The sequence below is a fragment of the Lactuca virosa genome, chromosome 2, assembly GCF_052849685.1.
Source record: "Lactuca virosa cultivar CGN04683 chromosome 2, Lactuca_virosa_CGN04683_v6, whole genome shotgun sequence".
NCBI classification, from domain to species: Eukaryota; Viridiplantae; Streptophyta; class Magnoliopsida; order Asterales; family Asteraceae; genus Lactuca; species Lactuca virosa.
Window position 1 is genome coordinate 276,850,725 of NC_136427.1, and position 19,449 is coordinate 276,870,173.

Here is a 19,449-nt window from a genome sequence, read left to right on the forward strand (position 1 = left end):
ATCAAGAATAAAACCTAAAGTCCTTCACTAGCACACGACTTGAGGTTTATAACCTATCGTGTTGAAATTTTTGTGCCTATTCAAGTTGGCTTTGCATAGGAGTTCTGAGAGTTCTCAATTGGTTGCACAACTACTTGGAAACAATGGCAGACACCTGAGCTGCCAAATGGCAAGATATTAAGATTGCACAAGTTTAATCAATATGAGTTTGGATTTGTCACTAACCTTGTCTTGTGATTATGGTTTTGACAAATTCACATGGATAAGAACACATACACTATTAAATCTAAGTGTCATAAGGTTTCTCTCCGATTCATGAAAATGATGGTGAGGAAACACTTTCACTAAGTAGATTTTAGCTAGATAGCAATTGTGATATTTGCATTCTCAAAGTCGTTAGTGGAGCGTGTGTGGTTTACCGGCACACTAACATGGACTTGTGAGAAGTGGCAAAGGTCTAAACAATTGAGACTATGATTACGGCATCCCTTTTCATAGTTCTAAAATTGTTTAGACACACATGTGAGCTATCTAAGAGAGGTGTATGATTTTGATAAAGTTTTATCAAAACAATCTAGTATCAGAAATCTGAACTTTGGTAAGAAAGTCAGCTGATTTCTGAGTACATGTCAAAGCTAGTGGGAGCATAAGTGTTATGCTAATAATCATCATGTTAGTGGGAGCATGATAATTATGACAAAGGTTGCAAGTTAGCAATGTTAATTATAGAAAACAAAAGTTTCAATTCGTGAGGTTGCAGGGGTTGAAAAAGTTGTTTTGCTATAATTAAGGGAGAGGAAATTATACTTCATTTCAATTCTAAAAGCTTAGATTGAGATTTTAATCGTATTTGATCAAGGATATATATATGAATTTCATGTTGGAATGGCTCAACATAAAGAAATTCTATATATGGGTCCATTATTTGCGTTCTAAAATTCGATTATGATTACGACATCCCTTTTCATAATCTGAATTTTGAGAACTTGGCAAATTGAAATGGAAATATTATAGCAAAAGACTGGTTTAGTCTTTATGTGAGACATCATGAATCGTGTCCCATATGCTTCGGATATAGGATCGATTACATGTGTTATATTCATCCTTTCTAAAATTTTCCAAATGCCTGGGGCATTATGAAGGGAAAAGGTCTAGAATTGGATATGACTAAAATGATTAAGCAATTGTCGAGGACAATCTAAGGTTTACCAAAGATTGGTTGCTCAAGGACAGTTGGAAGTATAATGTTAATTATGGAAGGACCATATTGACATAATCTGTAAGGAGGCAACTCTTGTTCAGAAGTGATAGTCAAAATGGAATATGGAAAATTTTTCCAAGTTAGAAATTAGTCAATCTGTGTAAGATTAGGAAACTTAATGAAAGAAGGATGTTTCCAAGGAGCTGATCTCCTTTGGAATGCTCTGTAATGATTGTTGTCAAGTCTTTCTGACTTCGTGCATAATCATTAAGAGGATCAATGCATATAAGTTTAGAATCTAACAGATTTCAGTAAATGGCATGAATTTGGAATTCTTGCATTTGCAGTAAGGATTTGGGACTGTGAAAAGAGGATCATTGGAGTGATGTTCAATTGATCTATTTTACAAAGTAAAGATCATAGACAAACATAGTATGCATACTTGGTGTATGGCATGACTAGTGTTTAAAAAACATAGTGTACATGCTTGGAGCATGGGACAACTATTGTTTTAAATTCAAGTATAAAGTTGATAAAACCGAAACAATGAATAATGAGTAATCAGTATGGTGATAAATAAAAGTGTTTATCTATATTCATAGGGTTTGATACCATATTTGATTCATTTATTCTTGTGTTTCACTTTGCATGTTTTGACTTCCAGAATAACTAAGTCGCTCTTCCTGAATGATTAAGTTATTCAAACCATCCACAGTCGGTCATATGTTGGAAGTAGATATGAATCAAGACTGTCATGGGTTGGTTTGTAGAGGTCCAAGTTGGTGGACAAAGTGGTGCTACAACACTCATGAGTGCTCATAAGTTCTGAGTATTGGATTCAACCCGCGCTCATTTGAATCACTTCATGGATTTTATCACGAGTGATCATGAGACGATAATATATTATATTCTTCAAACCTAGAGATATGAGTTGTTACTATGAGTTGGTTATACATTGATTGCACGAAAACGCATTGGTAACTCGATGTTATAAAACGTGCCTTTGTGTATGATTCAACAAGTAGTAGAACAAGCCATATGAGTCGAAGTTTATCCATTCCTTTTACCTTCGGGATAAAAGCGATATCTGTGGGCCCCTCGATGATTTAAAGATGATACATGTGAGTGCTTGGCCAAGCCAGGACTGATTTGATTTGTTCAATCAGTCAGTCATCATGAATCGGAAATCGGGAAACAACAAATGGACAGAGAGAATGATTGATAATCCATGTCTCAGTCCATATGATATCTAGAATGGAGGAATATATGATCCCTTATCTAATGGACAAGTCATTGACAAAGGTCAGAGTTCATCGACATGGTCAGAGTTCGACAGAAGCTTTTGAGAGCTACAATTGCTGATCGGTTCCTGAAGTCATACGCAATAATAGTTTTAGACTTATCCAAGTGGGAGACTGTTGGATTAATGTCTAAGTCCATAACTATAATTGGTAAGACTTGACCCGACCTGGCATGGTCCATTTGGGTTGCATGGCATCATGCATTTGGATAGACTATAATGAGAGAAATAACACTTAAGGATAGTTAATATATTATAAGTTCTAATATATTAATAAGGTTATTTAATTAGTATTGATCAAGAATTAATTTGGAATTAATTAAGTGATCAAAAGGAGACTAATTAAATATATGGGTTGATTGTGTAAATCATTCATTCTTATATATGTGGGCTTGTGATCCAAGATTCCTTATGTTGGACTAAGTCCATGGGGTGACCCATGGATACTCCATGGAGGTTAAAATCCATGGAGCATAAGGAATGGGTAAAGTTATGAGTTACATGGTGTAACCCTAATAGCCACCATATAAAAGAATCCCATGGCTCAAGAAATCGTGCACTAATGTGTGAGTGTGAGGGCTAGACGATTTTAAGGAGTGTTCAAGTTTCTCTCAAGTTATTCCAAGTGTATTTGGTGTTGTGTGAACCATTTGAGGTGTCACACTTGGGGCACTAGGCACTCAAGCTTCATGAAGACATTCTACATCAAAGAGGTATGTATTCTATCTTGTTATATTTATTATTTTGTATGCTAGATTAGGATAATACCTTGGATGTTCATAATTGTATGTATAATAGAGAAAACATAGATCCAAGGTATTTAGGGTTGCATGTACACTTAGGAGTGTTAGAATGCTCATAACCCAACATCTCTCATAACAAATGTCGCCATATTTGTTCTTAGATCTTCAACTCTCTAAGCTCTTACCAAGTGTTCTTGGCTTGGAAACCCCTTTTCTTCAGCATTCATCTAAGGAAATCACTCAAGGTGAGTTCATACCCCTACATTTTCATGTTTTCTACTAGTTTTAAGGGGGGGGGGGGTAATACAAGTTAATACACCAAAAACTTAACTAAACTCAAACAACAACTATCATCTGAAAAGTTGAGTCCTATTCATGGACTGTTTTGACCATCTTAAGCTTAATATCTTTCAAAACTGTTTAATATGCAAGTATTTCAGGTTTATACCTTTCTAATGACTACTTGCACATCTCCATACGATTTATCTACAATTTATGGCGATTTTTATAAAACTGTCTATCAATTCAGAAACGAATTCGGACCAGTCTGTGAATATGAGCATTTTCACACAAGTTAGATACTTCTAAAATCATAATAAAAATTATGAATAAACTATACACATTTACTAAACCTTCAGAGTTTACGGATTCAGTTTTCGAGTTCGTATGATTTTTCTATGATCTTTCTAAAACAGTGCAGAAAGGTTAAAAACTAGTTAACAACTTACAACTTTCATAAAACTTTGTAACATGTTGAGCAAAGTGTTTATCCTTGATGACTTTATATTTTACATGTGTTTTCTGTTGAGTTACATTTAAATAACAGAAATTACTCACTGAATTGTAAGAGTCCTTTATCATTACAAACATACAAGATGAAACATAAGAAGTATAGTTTATGGATTGTACTTTTCAAACATACTACATAAAAAGGGGATTTATTTCCACCACACAAAAATGTTTTACATTCAAACCACACGTAAACTCGTTAACGTAAGTTGTGAGACAATTCTTCGATTGTACTCTTAGAGTACGGGTTAAAAATTCCTGTAAGTTATAACCAGAGTCTCTTATAGGGAGAGCGTGATAATTGTATATAGATCTATATTGGGATTGACACCCCACACCTTGCTGCAAGCTACAGCGGGACCTGCAGGTCTACGGGTGATAAAAGTCATAACAAATTTTAATGTCTGAAAACGTTGTAGCAGGTCATCCGGTTGTAGTATGGTTATAGCGACTCACATAGGGAGTTAACAACACTTGAAGTTTACGGGAAATTCTACTTTAAAAAGGGTTTTATCTATTTAAAACTGCATTCTTCGTTACAATTTACGAAACACACTCATACATTCGGCCTTAGGATTTAAGGCTACATAACATTTTATAATGAAAATATTGGATTTTCCTTGAGTATACATTACATTTATAAACAAAGTTTTTCCAACAGTTCATCCAAAAGCTTATGAACTCACCAGCTTAATTGTTGACACTCTTTCAAAACTACTTGTATTCTCAGGAAACCAGTGAAACAGGTAACCAACAACTTTTGAGGATGGGACGCAAGACGTCAATTAATACATTTTTGTCATCATAATGTAATTGATTTTGAAACATGTAAACTCATACTATGGTGTAACTTTCTCGATTATATTTATGATGGTTGTATTTACTATGAGCACTATTATACTCGTTGTTATGATACTATACATGAAGTCATTCCCACCCCGGACGTTTCCGTCATCCTTGGTTTGGGGGTGTGACAAATAAGCACCAGTCACCAACTTCCACTAGTCCTTCACCCCCAAACGAAGAAGGTTCAGGACGCACTTGACCTTCTGGTCCTCTAGACACGAACAAGTGAAGAAACAACGCTCCACATCGGATAACCACATCATAGCGACAATCGGGTTCTTGACCCCGTCAAACTTTGGCGACTTTGTGTTGCTGAAGTCCCGGTACTGAAAAAACCCTCTCCCCTGAACTGCAGCAGCAACAACAGTAGTGGTTGCGACAGTAGTAGCCTATAAGACAACAGCATAGCGCTCATCAAACATCTCAATCATGGTGGTTTTAAAAGACCCAAAAACCTCCGAGATCACCTCCCTGCCATGGTCACCTAAGCGTTGTTCATCTCCTGAATCTCATCATCCGTCAATCCTGGCCTCTCTGGGCCGCCCACTCCTGATCCTGAGCCTCTAGTGATCAGCATACTGAAAACAAACCGGAATACATCAGAAAAGCCACAATTCATAATATTACAACATTACAGAATTACTAAACCCTCGGGTTTCATGACTTCCTTGCTACACGTACGGGTCCCATGCTTCCAGTAGTACGAGACCATATTACCTTCTACACCTACCTATATTTGTCTCAAGGGGTCATCGCGGACCACCTGGCCACAAGGCCTAACATCTAGGATACACATACATCCTATACATATTCTCTCAAGAGTGGCTAATCCTTCCTCACGTTGGGGTGCTACAATCTGTACTCACTCATGAAACTCCCACTAACCCTGTAGCCGTTCATGCATGCTCATCATACATAACACTGGATTCGATAGACAGTCGAATACCTGATTCTACCCTAAGCCCACAACCAAACAAGGAACAAGAAATAAGGCTAAATCAAACATTCTCAGGCTATAAAATCTTAGTTATGTACAACTATGATGCATACATTAAGCAACCATAGTAATAATGTCAGTTCCATATAACATAACAATAAACTCTCCTATGCTATCAAACATCATACACCAATCAATTCTATCATGCAATTCTTAAAGATCCTTAGCCTACATACTAGCATGAACATATATCAATACACAAAACAAGTGTGGGTATCTTGGGAAATAAATTTCCTTGGCTCCGGCTGATTGTATACATCGCATCCTTCCCGTCGGTTCTCTTATGGTTAAATTTTGAAAAAACATTTTGCAGATCCTTAGTTTGAGTCTGGAATCACACCAGTGTTCATCTAATTTTCTCAAACCAGGGCTCTAATACCAACTTGTAACATCCCAAAAATCATGACAAATTTTTTTATTTTTAAAACCATCTCAAATTAAAACCATATCAAAATCCACAATTCACACAAAATATAGTTTTCAAAACTATAAGTATAAATCAAAGTATCACAAAAACATAAGTCAAATAAATATCCATGATGATGTGCACAATCATGCCTTCGGTTTGCCTTTGTCCTCTGATGTACCTGAAACCATAAAAATCAAACTGTTAGCCAAAACTTAGTGAGTTTCCCTAAAGTATCACACACAGCAACATAATATAATGCACGCAACCAAGCCTACAACACTAGGTTGGACCGCCACCGAGCCTTCAGCTACTAGCTGGACCGCTCCCGAGCCTACATCATAAGCTGGACCGCTCCCTTGGGCCTACATTATCAATTGGACCGCTCAGGTATCTTGGCCTTTAGCACAAAACAGGACCGCCATAACCCCACAACACAATAACATGTCGACGTTTACAACTATAACCAATAGCCAGCAAGTACAAGTAATCATACAGATCTACCAGTCTAACATATCACCAGTGAATACAGGTAATCATATAGATCTACCATTCTAACATATAACCATCATAACATCATCCTATATACCGGGATAGATAACCTAGTGGGTTGGCATTGGTACCTTCGACCCACAAGTATAATCAGGAAAACTCAGTTCACAATCTGAACGATAGCTAAACTGATCACTACTCCAACCACTAGCTCTACAGGTTACCTTTACAACACACAGGGACCAAGCCTCAATCTACTATTTAAAACACCCTAAATGACCTAAAGTTAAACTTGGTCAAAGTTAACGGTCAACGGTCAAATGTCAGAGTTCAACATTTAGCCGGTCGCCACATTGTGGCAGCGAAATGACAAAACAGACGACTCTTGCCCAGTCGCCACGTCGTGGCGACCTAAGGCCACGCTGTGGGCACTGGGTTCCTAACAGCTTAATGGGTTAAGTCGTTTTCTTCGACTCTACGGGATCCACAGATTAGATATGGTCCGTTTTATGGTCTAAATGGATAAAGTTTTCAACTTTATCCCTTAAGACTCTCCAAGAGATAAAGATCTCAACTCCTATGTCCAAAAAGGGAAAAACAGAACATGGCTCAATCATTAAGCACTTAATCTTGAAGGTCTCTTGTCCAACACTTCCAGAAGTGTTCCTAGCACCATTACTAACAGAAAAATTCGTGCTTTTCAGGCATGCATGTCCAATACATGTCTTGAACTCCTATTAAGTCAAAACAAAGGTTAGTGACCAAAATTCCATGCATGACACCAAAACTCATTCCTACTTCAGATCCAAAGCACCAAATACTCCAAATGGCCTGCAGATTTATAAAGTTGCAAACTTACTTGGAGATCTCACCACTCAAACCCATCAAGACATGAAGAAAAGGGACAAAATATAAAGATCTAGTAACTTAGCAGGGAAAAGGTTAGGTCTTGGACACTCACCAAGGTCCAGAAGATATGCTAGAAGATGTAGATGATGCTTGCAAGGTAAATCACCACACCAAATGCCTCCTCCTCCTTCAAAGATCACCAAAGGCACCAATATGAGTTCACAATTGTAATGGAGGCTAGGGTTAGGGTTTCTGAGCTTGAGAGGGTGATTGAGGTTCAATGATCACTAAATCCTAGTCATAATGTCCTTTAAATAGGGCCCAAAGCCCAATAATTGGGGTTTTCTCCAAAAACACCTGCCACGTCGTGGCACCTATGGCCACACTGTGGTATATCATTAAATCCACAATCAAAACAATACTGTCACGCCGTGGTGAAGCTCCACCACGACGTAGTCACCCAAAAATAGAAGTGGAGCATTTATAAATTAATTTGTACCTGGAACAGGTGTTATAGAATTGTCCTTCAATGACATGAATAGAACTTATTGGTCTTCAAGCTTCACTCAAAAATGGAGTAATAAGCTCACAAAACAGTCAAATGCTCAAAGAATGTGTGTGTGTAAGAGAGAGAGAGAGAGAGAGAGAGAGAGAGAGAGAGAGAGAGAGAGAGAGAGAGAGAGAGATTGAGAGGGGGCGGGTTAGGGTTTCTAGAAAATCGCTCAATGAGGGCATGGATGTTGAGAATGATCAAACCCTAGGGTTTAATGAACTTAAAATAACCCCAAAACCCTAATTAAAACGTTTAACCCAATGGGCCAACCGCGCCGTATCCAGATAAAGGGCGCACCGCGCCTCCAGGTAAAATCCCAGATTTTCAGTTTTTCAGATTTCAGCGAATTAAGCAGAATAAAGCCAAAATAAATTACATATCAGGAATACGGATGTTACACGCATTGACTCGGGCGGAGAACCACATATCTCCTTATTAGGAATGTGGTAACCTACCCTAACACAACACATTTTAAAGTCGTGAGGGAAGCAAACACCATAAGAACTCTACAATTAAGGAGTTACGGGAAAACGCAATAATTGGAGACCACTAAGAAGTTTTCATGTCAAGATGCCTTATAAGAGGTGTGCATACCTTCTTTAACACAACATGTTTTAAAGTCACAAGGGCAACATATCTCATGAGAACTCTTTAAATAAGGAGGCTCGTATGAGAACAATTTCAAGATGAGTGACCCCTAGGAATTTTTTGTATAGGGTGGCCCAATAGTAGTATTTTGATCAACATCTTGTACTTCACTAGTCATACATAACAGAATTGTGCTATGCTGTAACATCCCAAAATTCAAGGCCAAAAATTTCATTTTTATTAAGTTATTATATAACCAACAGTATAAAAACATCCGTGATAATATCCCATGTCAAAACCAAAGTGTCAATAATGAAAACAAGTTATTGTAAAATAATATCAGAGTGACACGGGGACTATTCCCCCTACTACCTACTATCACATAACATCATACCATGCTAACACATAAAACATATCAGGTAGTAGCAAACCTAGATAATTTTCACAAAGACAATCATCTATCAAACAACTCGTACTAGTGGGTCGACATTGTGGCCTTAGACCCACTTCTACCAGAAGGTAACTCACCTCGCACTATTTAAGTCCCGCGGATAAAACTCTAGCTGCTGGATGACAGATCCCGAACTGCCAATATCAAAATAACACCCAATTAACAATTGGGTTCTATACCATGGTCCAGAATTCCATACTTGGGGTAAAAATAACCATTTTACCCATGGCCCAAAAGATACTTAACTAAGGCCCAAGTCCAAAACCAATCAAGTCCAAAACTCCAAAATCCATAAAGGCACACAAATGGCCCACTAATGGCCCAATTTTCCAAATTAGGCCCAAACCCTTACATTGTCACACCCCCAAACCAAGGATGGCGGAAACGTCCGGGGGTGGGAATGACTTCATGTATAGTATCACAACAACGAGTATAATAGTGCTCATAGTAAATACAACCATCATAATTATAATTGAAAAAGTTACATCGTAGTATGAGTTTACATGTTTCACAATCAATTACACTATGATGACAAAATGAAATGTTTGACGATTTAATGTCCCATCCTCAAAAGCTGTTGATTTCCTGAGAATACAAGTAGTTTTGAAAGAGTGTCAACAATTAAGTTGGTGACTTCATAAGCTTTTGGATGAAATGTTGGAAAAACCTTTGTTTGTAAATGTAAATAAATACTCAAGAAAAATCCAATATTTTCCTTATACAATGTTATGTAGCCTTAAATCCCAAGACCGAGAATATGTGCGTATTTTGTACTTATAATGTGTTTGTAATTGTAATGTGTATCCAAGAAAAATCCAATGTTTTCCTTATATAAAGTCGTGTAGTCTTAAATCCCAAGACTGAGAGTATGCAGTTTTAGATAGATAAAACCCCTTTTTGTAAAGTAGCATTTTCCCGTAAACTTGAAATGTTGTTAACTCCCTATGTGAGTCGTTATAACCATACTATAACTAGAATGAACCTGCTACAACGGTTTTCAGACGTCAAGATCCTATGACTTTTGTCACCCGTAGACTTGTAGGTCCCACTGTAGCTAGCAGCAAGGTGTGGGGTGTCAATCCCAATATAGATCTATATACAATTATCACGCTCTCCCTACAAGAGATTTTGGTTATAACTTACAGGAATTTTTTTGACCCGTACTCTAAGAGTACAATTGAAGAATTGTCTCACAACTTACGTTAACGAGTTTACGTGTGGTTTGAGTGTAAAACCTTTTGTGTGGTGGAAATAAATCCCATTTTTATGTAGTATGTTTGAGAAGTACAATCCATAAACTATACTCCTTATATTTCCTCTTGTATACTTGTAATGATAAAGGACTCTTACAATTCAGTGAGTAATTTCTGTTATTTAAGTGTAACTCAACAGAAAACACATGTAAATTATAAAGTCATCAAGGATAAACACTTTGCTCAACATGTTACAAAGTGTTTTGGAAATTGTAAGCTGTTAACTAGTTTTTAACATTTCTGCACTCTTTTAGAAAAATCATAGAAAAATCATACGAAGCCGAAAACTAAATCCGTAAACTCGGAGAGTTTAGTGATTGTGTCTAGTTTATTCATAAATTTTTTTATGATTTTTAGAAGTCTCTAACTTGTGTGAAAATGCTCATATTCACAGACTGGTCCTGATTGTTTCTGAATTGCTAGACAGTTTTATAAAAATCACCATAAATTGTAGAAACATCGTATGGAGATGTGCAAGTAGTCATTAGAAAGGTATAAACCTGAACTACTTTCATATAAAACAGTTTTGAAAGATATTAAGTTTAAGATAGTCAAAACAGTCCGTGAATGGGACTCAACTTTTTTGATGAAAGCTGTGGTTTGAGCTTAGTTAAGTTTTTGATGTATTAACTTGTATCCCCCCCCCCCCCCCCTTAAAACTAGAAGAAAACATGAAAATGTAGGGGTATGAACTCACATTGAGTGATTTCCTTAGATGTATGCTGAAGAGAAAGGATTTCCAAGTCAAGAACACTTGATAGGAGCTTGGAGAGTTGAAGATCTAAGAACAATTATGGTGACATTTGTTACGAGAGATTCATAATCTGAGTGAAGGAGTGAAGAATGTTCAATGTAGGATGAGAATACTTACTGAATGAGGGTGAGAAGCTCAAAGGCAGCCTTGGAGTCTCGAGTTCTTAGAGAGGGAAATGAGAGAGAAGTGTTTGTTTCTTGGTGAGAGAGTGTGTAAAATGGAAGGAGAGATGGGGGTTTCCAACTTTTGATCAAGTTACCAGCTGGAGGAGAGGTGTGAGAGGACAAATAGTTGACTAGGTATGGATGAATAGTGACTGAGGGTTGTCCTATGTGGGTATGGGGGTTAGCTTAAGTCACACTTCATGGAAAAATCAACACTCTAACTCAATATCTCACCCACTAGATATTGTCCTTAAGTTGAGATTTCCCCCAAAATGTGATTAAAATATGAATATATATGGTCTTATATGTCAATATATAAGTTTGGGTGAAATCCCACGCGAAAATCATGAAAAACAAGCTTAAAATGCAAAAGTGGTCGAAAACCGGGAGAAGGAAGCGAACCTGCGAGGGTTCCGGAGCGAGGTCTTCCGAGACGTGCGAGGGAAGAGTACTCCGGAGTGAAGGAGTCCGAAGCTGAGGGAGATGCGAAATTGTCCGGTTCCGGACTAAGAGGGTTCCGGACCAAGAGGGTTCCGAACTCGGACCAAGAGGGTTCCGGGCCAAGAGGGTTCCGGACCAAGAGGGTTCCGCCAAGAGGGTTCCGGACCAAGAGGGTTTTCTCTTTTGGTTTTGGGTTGTTTTCGACTGAGGAATGTACATAGAGAGATTTGGGAGAGATTTCACATTCTTGGAGAGATTTGGGAGAGATTTCACATACTTGGAGAGATTTGAGAGAGATTTCACATGCTTGGAGAGATTTGGGATTTCACATACTTGGAGAGATTTGAGAGAGATTTCACATGCTTGGAGAGATTTGGGATTTCACATACTTGGAGAGATTTGGGAGAGATTTCACATGCTTGGAGAGATTTGGGAGAGATTTCACATACTTGAAGAGATTTGGGAGAGATTTCACATACTTGGAGAGATTTGGGAGAGATTTCACATACTTGGAGAGATTTGGGAGAGATTTCACATACTTGGAGAGATTTGGGAGAGATTTCACATACTTGGAGAGATTTGGGAGAGAGATAGATACAATGGAGAGATTGAGAGAGACTTTGTCGGGAGCCTTTATTAATGTTTTTCTTCGTAGTTCAAAGACCGTAGGCTTAGTTACATCCCATTTTGAGTGTTATACACCCCCGAAGGGCACGTGATAGTGTTTTATAGAGTTGTTACTTCCCTCCTTCTGATTAGGGTTTAGAATTTTGAACATTTGAAACTTTCAAGTGTTACTTTGCATTTAAGGTTTAGAGTCATACATTAGTAACCATAAAGAAATCCCTAATCATATTAGTACTAGACGAGTTGACCAGTTTGACTTGTTGACTTTCTTTGACTTTGACCAGACCAGAAAGTGATGGTTGTCACATACATGGACCTTTCCCTAAAGCCCATTTACTTTTTCTGAATCATTATACATGTCCATGGCTAGCCCAACTAAATCCATGTACTTACAAGCTCATAAGAAATCTCGAATCCGAAATGACCCACAAGGCCCAATAAGGCCCAAATCTATCTTGAACCTAACCCAAGAAGGCCCAATCTCCAAAAAGGCCTGAAATACTACATGGGCTTCCCTAACCAACTCCTGGTCCTTGGTCCAAGGCCGAAAAAGGTCAACAAGACAAAGTGAGTCAACCAGGCCGAGTATGTCCTGCGTACTCAGATGGTACGCCCAACGTACACCACTTTGGGCCAGTACGCGCAGCGTACCAGACGTACGCCCATCGTACTCCTCTAAAGTCCAACCCTCTCCAAATAAGCAGTTAATCACTTCAGCCCTTGCTCCAACTCTCCAGTCTGACTTCTATAGGTGACTTTTCAAGTAAAGTTGGCAACTTTACTAACATGCATAGCTTAATGGGACTCTAGAGCTCAAAAGAGCTTAATGGATGGTCTTAACTCATGCTTGGACTCAAACACTTCACAAAGCTTGCACCTTTATGAGAGATGGGACCTTAGAATGTCCAGATCTACAAGTTTGAGTCGCCTAAAACGACCCTAGCTCACCAAGACCAAGCAAAAGGCTAAAATGGCCAAAAACCAACCCAAAAGAGGATCTATGAAATGGAAAGTCAAGATCAGAGCTTTTTACCTCCAATGGGTTGCAAAATATGAGGACTTTCTGGATCTACAAGCTCCCTTCCATGATCAACACTTGAACACCACCTTCTCTTCTTGCACACACACACACACTAAAAGTCTTCTTTCAAGCTCCAAGCTTCATCCAAGGTCATTTAGGGTTTCATGGTCGTGAAAAGGGGTGGAGGCTGATCTAAAATGACCGAGGGAAGGATATAATGTGGCTTATATAGGGCACAAGTAGAGGAATTAGGGTTTGGTCTGAAGAGATTACGCCTCGCGTACCCCTTTGTACGCCCGGCGTACTCAATGACTACCCGCGACCAACCTCCTTCATACGTTGGGCGTACCCCAGCTTACGTTGGGCGTACCCAGCTGAACACGTGCACGCCTTCTTGCATGCATGAGGCTGATCTGCCAAGTATTTCCATTAGGGGCTAATTTTGCCAAGACCTTCAAAGTACCATAACTTCCTTATTCTAAGTCCATTTCCGACGAACTTTATTACCACAGAAAGGGGACGAGAAGCCCTACGCTCGTAGCTATACCCCAAGCTTCAAAACCTTTCGAATAAAACCCAAGACTCATAACAGACCAAATCGTCAAATTACGCTTATACCCTTGGCCTCCGAAGACACAATCAAACACTTTCAAAACCGGGTGTTACATATGCGCTTTTTCTAAAATATTTGACTTCACATATTCCATCATATCCTTCGACAATTTCTTTTCTCTTTCCAATGTCGCACAACCACGTTGAACTAGAAGAGCCTTCTTCTTCACCTTCTACAACGTGAAGTCATTCGTTCCATTGAATTTTTTCAAATTAAACTTGTTATACAACATCCCTTCAGCAACAACAGATCTAGCCACTCGAATAATCGCAACTCTAATACCACTTATTAAGTAGCAAGCAAAGAAAGCTATAAAACAGCATAGAGAATTGATGTGGTTCGCTGAATGTGACATATGTGATTATGTCCATGAGCTAAAACCGGATAATTCTTCTATTACTTGACTATTTTCAAAAGTGATTCATTGGAATCCCTAGCTACTAATACTTATAACTGTAAACCCTAGAAAATATAGAGTCGGACCCATATAGTTATCCTTTGAAATTGCAATTCATTCGGATCACCGGTTCCAAATCACATTCTAGAAAAAAGAATTTCCCAATGTTATATAATAAAATGTTTCATTGATAAATAGTGAGGTTAAACCTCATATAAATAGGGATACATAAGAGACCTAATCTAAACCCTAAAGGGCTTGGGCCTAACCCTAATCACTAACATCCCCCCGCAATTCGATCGGAAGGGACGATTAAACTAGAAAAACAAAAACGAAAACATAAAACATAACATAAATGAAGACAACGGCAACGACGGTGACAGAGCTCTAACGATGACGGCTAACAACAACCGCTCGTTGGAGAAGGAGAAGGAGAGAGAAGAAGCAACAACCAGCGACGGTTACTTTGTATAAAAAGAGAGGAGCAGCGGCGGCGACGATCATCAAGTCGGCGGTAGAGGAGTCCAAAGAAAAGCAGCTAGAAAGAAAGAGGGCTCGAGCTGTGGCGGACGGAGCCTATTCTGACTGACTCAGAAAATAGATCTTAAATAGAGGCAGGTTAAGGAGAAGGCTGAAAGCTTAGAGGCAGGAGCCATCCGACGATGAGACATAAGCAAACGAGGCAGTAGAAGAAGTCGATCTCTAGTTTGGTGCCAGCTGCTGCTTTATTATTTAGGAGGAGAAAAAAAAAAACAAACGAAGGGAATATGAAGCATAATGAAGTCACTTCCGACGATTATGAGAGAATGTCGTCGGACGTGGAGGGCGGCGGTAGCGGGTTGTGGTCAGCAGTAGGATTTTAACCTAGAGCTCTGATACAATGTTATATAATAAAATGTTTCATTGATAAATAGTGAGGTTAAACCTCATATAAATAGGGATACATAAGAGACCTAATCCATCCTAAACTTATCACCTATAGAACCTAATCCATCTTAAACTGTCAGGAACGGTCACCAGAAAAATTGAAAATTGAAATATTGTCTGTAGGAAACCTATGAGTATTTCTGATGGATATTTTTATCCATCGGTAAGAATCCGCGGTAATACCCCTATTTTGTGGTAGCTTGGTGATTGTTGGCACCATGATTGCAAATTTGTGTTGGATTGTAGGTTTTATTTCACAAAATTTTATAGATATAATGAATGAGCTTACAAGGAATTTGAAATTACTCATAAGAGACCGGATAATCATGGAGATGTCTACAGATGATCAACATCCAATGTATCTGGGTTACAGCTTCAAAATTGAAGTACTCTATGTGTTTATGGACATGTAAAGAAATGAAAATCCATGATTCTACCGGGCATCTAATGATGTAATTGTTACTTCATTAACCGAAACTGATCCTGGTTTGGATGAAGTAGAATTTGGTTCAAGCTCGGAGAAAAATGCAGGTTGTTTAGGTGGAGGCAACATACCCTCGTTACCAAACATCAGAACCACAAATGACATTGTTGGCCTATCTTCAACATGATTTTGAACACATAATAAACCAATGTGTACACACCGTAGTACTTCAGAAACGATGCATGATTTGCGTAGGGATTCACTAACCAGTTCAAGGGTCTTGTCATCTTTATAGAGTCTCCATGCCTAATGTATACCATGGCATAAAAAGGAAATTAAAAGCATAGCAAAGAACAGTTTTTAGCACCTATAGAAGGATTTATGTTCCAAAACTTACATGTCCAAGAAGATTATCACAGTGCTCGTGATGGGAGAATCCTCGATTCTTCATTCCACTAACTATTTCAAGCACCAATACTCCAAAGCTGAATACATCTGATTTTATCGAGAAGAACCCATGCACTGCATACTCAGGGGAGATATAACCGCTGCAGCAGGATTTGATAAATTAATAGAGAAAGAAAATATATTTCTTTACCGAGTCCAAGATACAAATCAGGTTTATTAATTCTTACTAAGTTCCAACCACATTCTTTGTCTTAGCTCCGGTCTCGTATCCCTTAAACCTTCTAGCAAGGCCAAAATCAGAGATCTTTGGGTTCATATCATTGTCCAACAAAATATTGCTGGCTTTCAGATCTCTATGTATAATGCGAAGTCGAGAATCTTGATGCAAATATAGAAGCCCCCGAGAGATCCCTTGGATTATATGGAAACGCAGTGGCCAATCAAGCATTAAATGTCTGGTTTCATCTGAGGAGAGAACAACTAGTCAATTAGTAGTAAGCCTGTATTTGATGGAAATTTTAAATCATGTAATACCAAATAAAAATGTGTCTAGGCTTCTGTTAGGCATGTATTCATAAATCAACATGATTTCATTTCCTTGAGCACAGTATCCGAAAAGCTTCACTAGATTTCGATGCTGAAGTCTGGCAACAAATCTAACTTCATTTTCAAACTCATCAAATCCCTGTGTAGAAGTTTCTGATAGCCGCTTCACAGCTATCTCCCGTCCATCTTCCATCACACCCTAATAAATCTTTGAGTTAGTAATAAACAATCAAGATCCTAGTTCAAATCTAATTAAGGAACAACACTCTAGTGTGCACAAGACAGCCATGTATAAGTATTTTACCTTGTAAACTGGACCAAAACCACCTTCTCCAAGCTTATTGCTGACTGAGAAGTGATTTGTATATTTTGCTATTTTAGCCAAGCTAAACGATAGTAGCTCTACATCTTTATTCTGGCTCCCGTCTGTATAATCATCAACAAGGGATTGTACCAGATTACCTGCAGAGTGATACATCAAATTAAACCAAAAGTAAGTAGATAGTTGAACCTTGTGTACGTACGCATGTATGTTTTTTTTGAGTTTTTCCAGCTGTGACATATTATAATGAGAACTGGTGGCATTAATTACCTGGTCTTGGGGAATTTTTTTTCTTATAAGCATACAGTACTGCTAATGTCAGACCAACAAGAACTACGCCAACAGAAGTCAAGAGGACCAATATGATTTTTCTTTTCTTGCTCCAGCCAGTTGACTCAGTCATGGCAATTCTTATGTAAAGATCTTGATTTTCCTCAAAGTCTCTGATATCCATCAGATTTCCAAACCATAGCAAACATCCGCTTCCGCCATTTCTAACATCCAAATTCGCATAAGCTGTACAAGAGCAATTCCTCTTGCATTCTCTTTTACATTCTGCAAGGCTCATGCTCACATTGTACCATGTTTTTCGAGAGTCTGGCAGTGTTACACCTGTAATCTTCTGAAATCCATCCCTATTCATACAGTCTAAAGGCTTTTCACGTTGACACCCACTCGACCAGTTTGCTATATTCCATTCTTCGGGGTGTAGTGGTTCAAAACCCTCAATACAACTGCATATAGGGGACTTGTTAATGTCACATATTCCATTTGGACCACATTTCCCATATTGTGCACACATATCAACAGTAATAGCCGCATATTGAATCCAAGCTTGTATGGGATCAACCCAGTTCAAACGTGCCTGGTGGCCTTGTGGACTTAGATAAGCCCTTGAACGAAATGAACTATTGATAAGTTCCCATTTGAAATATACCTCCTTCTGATTCACAACAAATTCATATGTGTAAAATGGATTAGGCATCTCTCTTGGAAAGCCACTGAAACTAAGACCATTCCATGGTCCAAACCTATATTGTATGACTGAACCCCGGCTTATAAATGTCTGTGGGTATCCATTTGTATCCATCCAATTTACATATAGACCTGGAGAAGGATCATCCAGACTCTTCCATGAACTCAATGCTATGTCTCTGCCAGAGACTAAGTCCTTCCCAAATTTCATTCCTGGTAAAATATGGTCACAGGGATGATCAAAACTTTGCCAGATGAGATTTAAGTGGTCAATGTCACTTTCATTCCTCACAACAAGATTTCCATTATCTAGAAGCTGTGCCACTGGATGAAGATTCCCGACCAATACAGATGAATTCGATGACCAGATGTCTCGGCCTTCACCATTGAGGAGCAGCAAACTTCCCTGGCTACTGACTTTGAACACACCAGATGTATTGTTAAGTGGTATTTCTCTGTTGGCAACCCAAACAACTGTCTGAGATATCTTGTAATACCATATCCCCAAGTATCGGTTCTTTGAATTTCCAGGGCTAAAAAAGCCCAGTTCAAACATTTCACCGCTTGAGATGATGGTCTCACCGTCTCTTATGTACTCATTTCCACCTATGGTGTCCATTTCAGCAGAAATTATGTGGAGCAACTGAAGAAAGATAAGGCAGCTGTAGTGATTGCCTTTCATCGGTGTTTCTGATCTGAAAGTGTTTGTCGATCGGTGGATATCATGTGTTGTTGAAACTTGAAACCAAACCTACTTGATATACCAATTTTGAATTTTCGGTGATAGGAATCGTCAACTTTTGGTGTATTTTCTCAGCACCCCAATTTTGAGTTTCCATCTTCCATACATTGTTTTCTTAATTTTTTATATATATAATATATCCGTCAACATCAGTTACGATGGAAGTCGTATCAAATTATTTGTTTTGCTTAATATCTCGGTTACCCTTGGTACACCTTTTTCAATTCAATTGCTTTCAAGTTGCAATGTTTATCATTGGCCCTACTACCTACATGGCTACATTGATAAAAATAATTTGAGCATTTACTCATTTAGGTATTCCTATTGGGGTTGGCTAAAAATAATTTGAGCATTCCTATTTCCCTTCCCGGAGAGAAGATAACTTGGTGTGAGGTCAGCATTACTTCTTTATTTGTAGTCTAAGATTTACTTTTTTTTTTCTTATTTAAATATTTAATGCCTTAATGGACAGTCGCATTATTACGAGATTATTGAATTTAGCATGTGGTAAAGATTCATATGAATGCTTGCCTAACATGCATCCTTCACATACTACTTCAAGTTTATTGACATTTAGCATCCCACAAGGCACAAATTAACAATATTATGCTTTACACATA

General features: G+C 38.3%; 1 protein-coding gene across 3 annotated transcripts; it reads right to left on the reverse strand.

Moving 5' to 3' along the window:
- Window positions 1-9,735: 9,735 nt before the first annotated feature.
- On the reverse strand, window positions 9,736-18,913 carry LOC145161150 (G-type lectin S-receptor-like serine/threonine-protein kinase At4g27290). 3 transcript variants are annotated; one of them, XM_079080601.1, is made up of 7 exons: window positions 17,383-18,913; window positions 17,095-17,252; window positions 16,779-16,989; window positions 16,472-16,724; window positions 16,234-16,384; window positions 16,104-16,142; window positions 9,736-9,800 (listed from the first exon to the last, which is right to left on the reverse strand). In XM_079080601.1, exons 1-7 carry the CDS (start codon window positions 18,767-18,769, stop codon window positions 9,783-9,785), a joined length of 2,217 nt encoding a protein of 738 aa, XP_078936727.1. In that variant the 5' UTR covers window positions 18,770-18,913; the 3' UTR covers window positions 9,736-9,782. The 3 variants fall into 3 exon arrangements, with proteins under 3 accessions (XP_078936727.1, XP_078936726.1, XP_078936725.1); XM_079080600.1 differs by lacking the exon at window positions 9,736-9,800 and having other exon boundaries at window positions 15,531-16,142; window positions 16,472-16,709; XM_079080599.1 differs by lacking the exon at window positions 9,736-9,800 and having other exon boundaries at window positions 15,531-16,142.
- Window positions 18,914-19,449: the final 536 nt, after the last annotated feature.

What these genes read in the sequence shown, in the direction of transcription:
- LOC145161150 (XM_079080599.1), bottom strand. Translation starts at nt 18,769, where the DNA reads ATGAAAGGCAATCACTACAGCTGCCTTATCTTTCTTCAGTTGCTCCAC. An exon ending in GTTTTGGTCCAGTTTACAAG is followed by an intron (nt 16,990 to 17,094) that starts GTAAAATACTTA and finishes AAGATTTATTAG; the next exon opens with GGTGTGATGGAAGATGGACG. An exon ending in CCTAGACACATTTTTATTTG is followed by an intron (nt 16,725 to 16,778) that starts GTATTACATGAT and finishes CTAATTGACTAG; the next exon opens with TTGTTCTCTCCTCAGATGAA.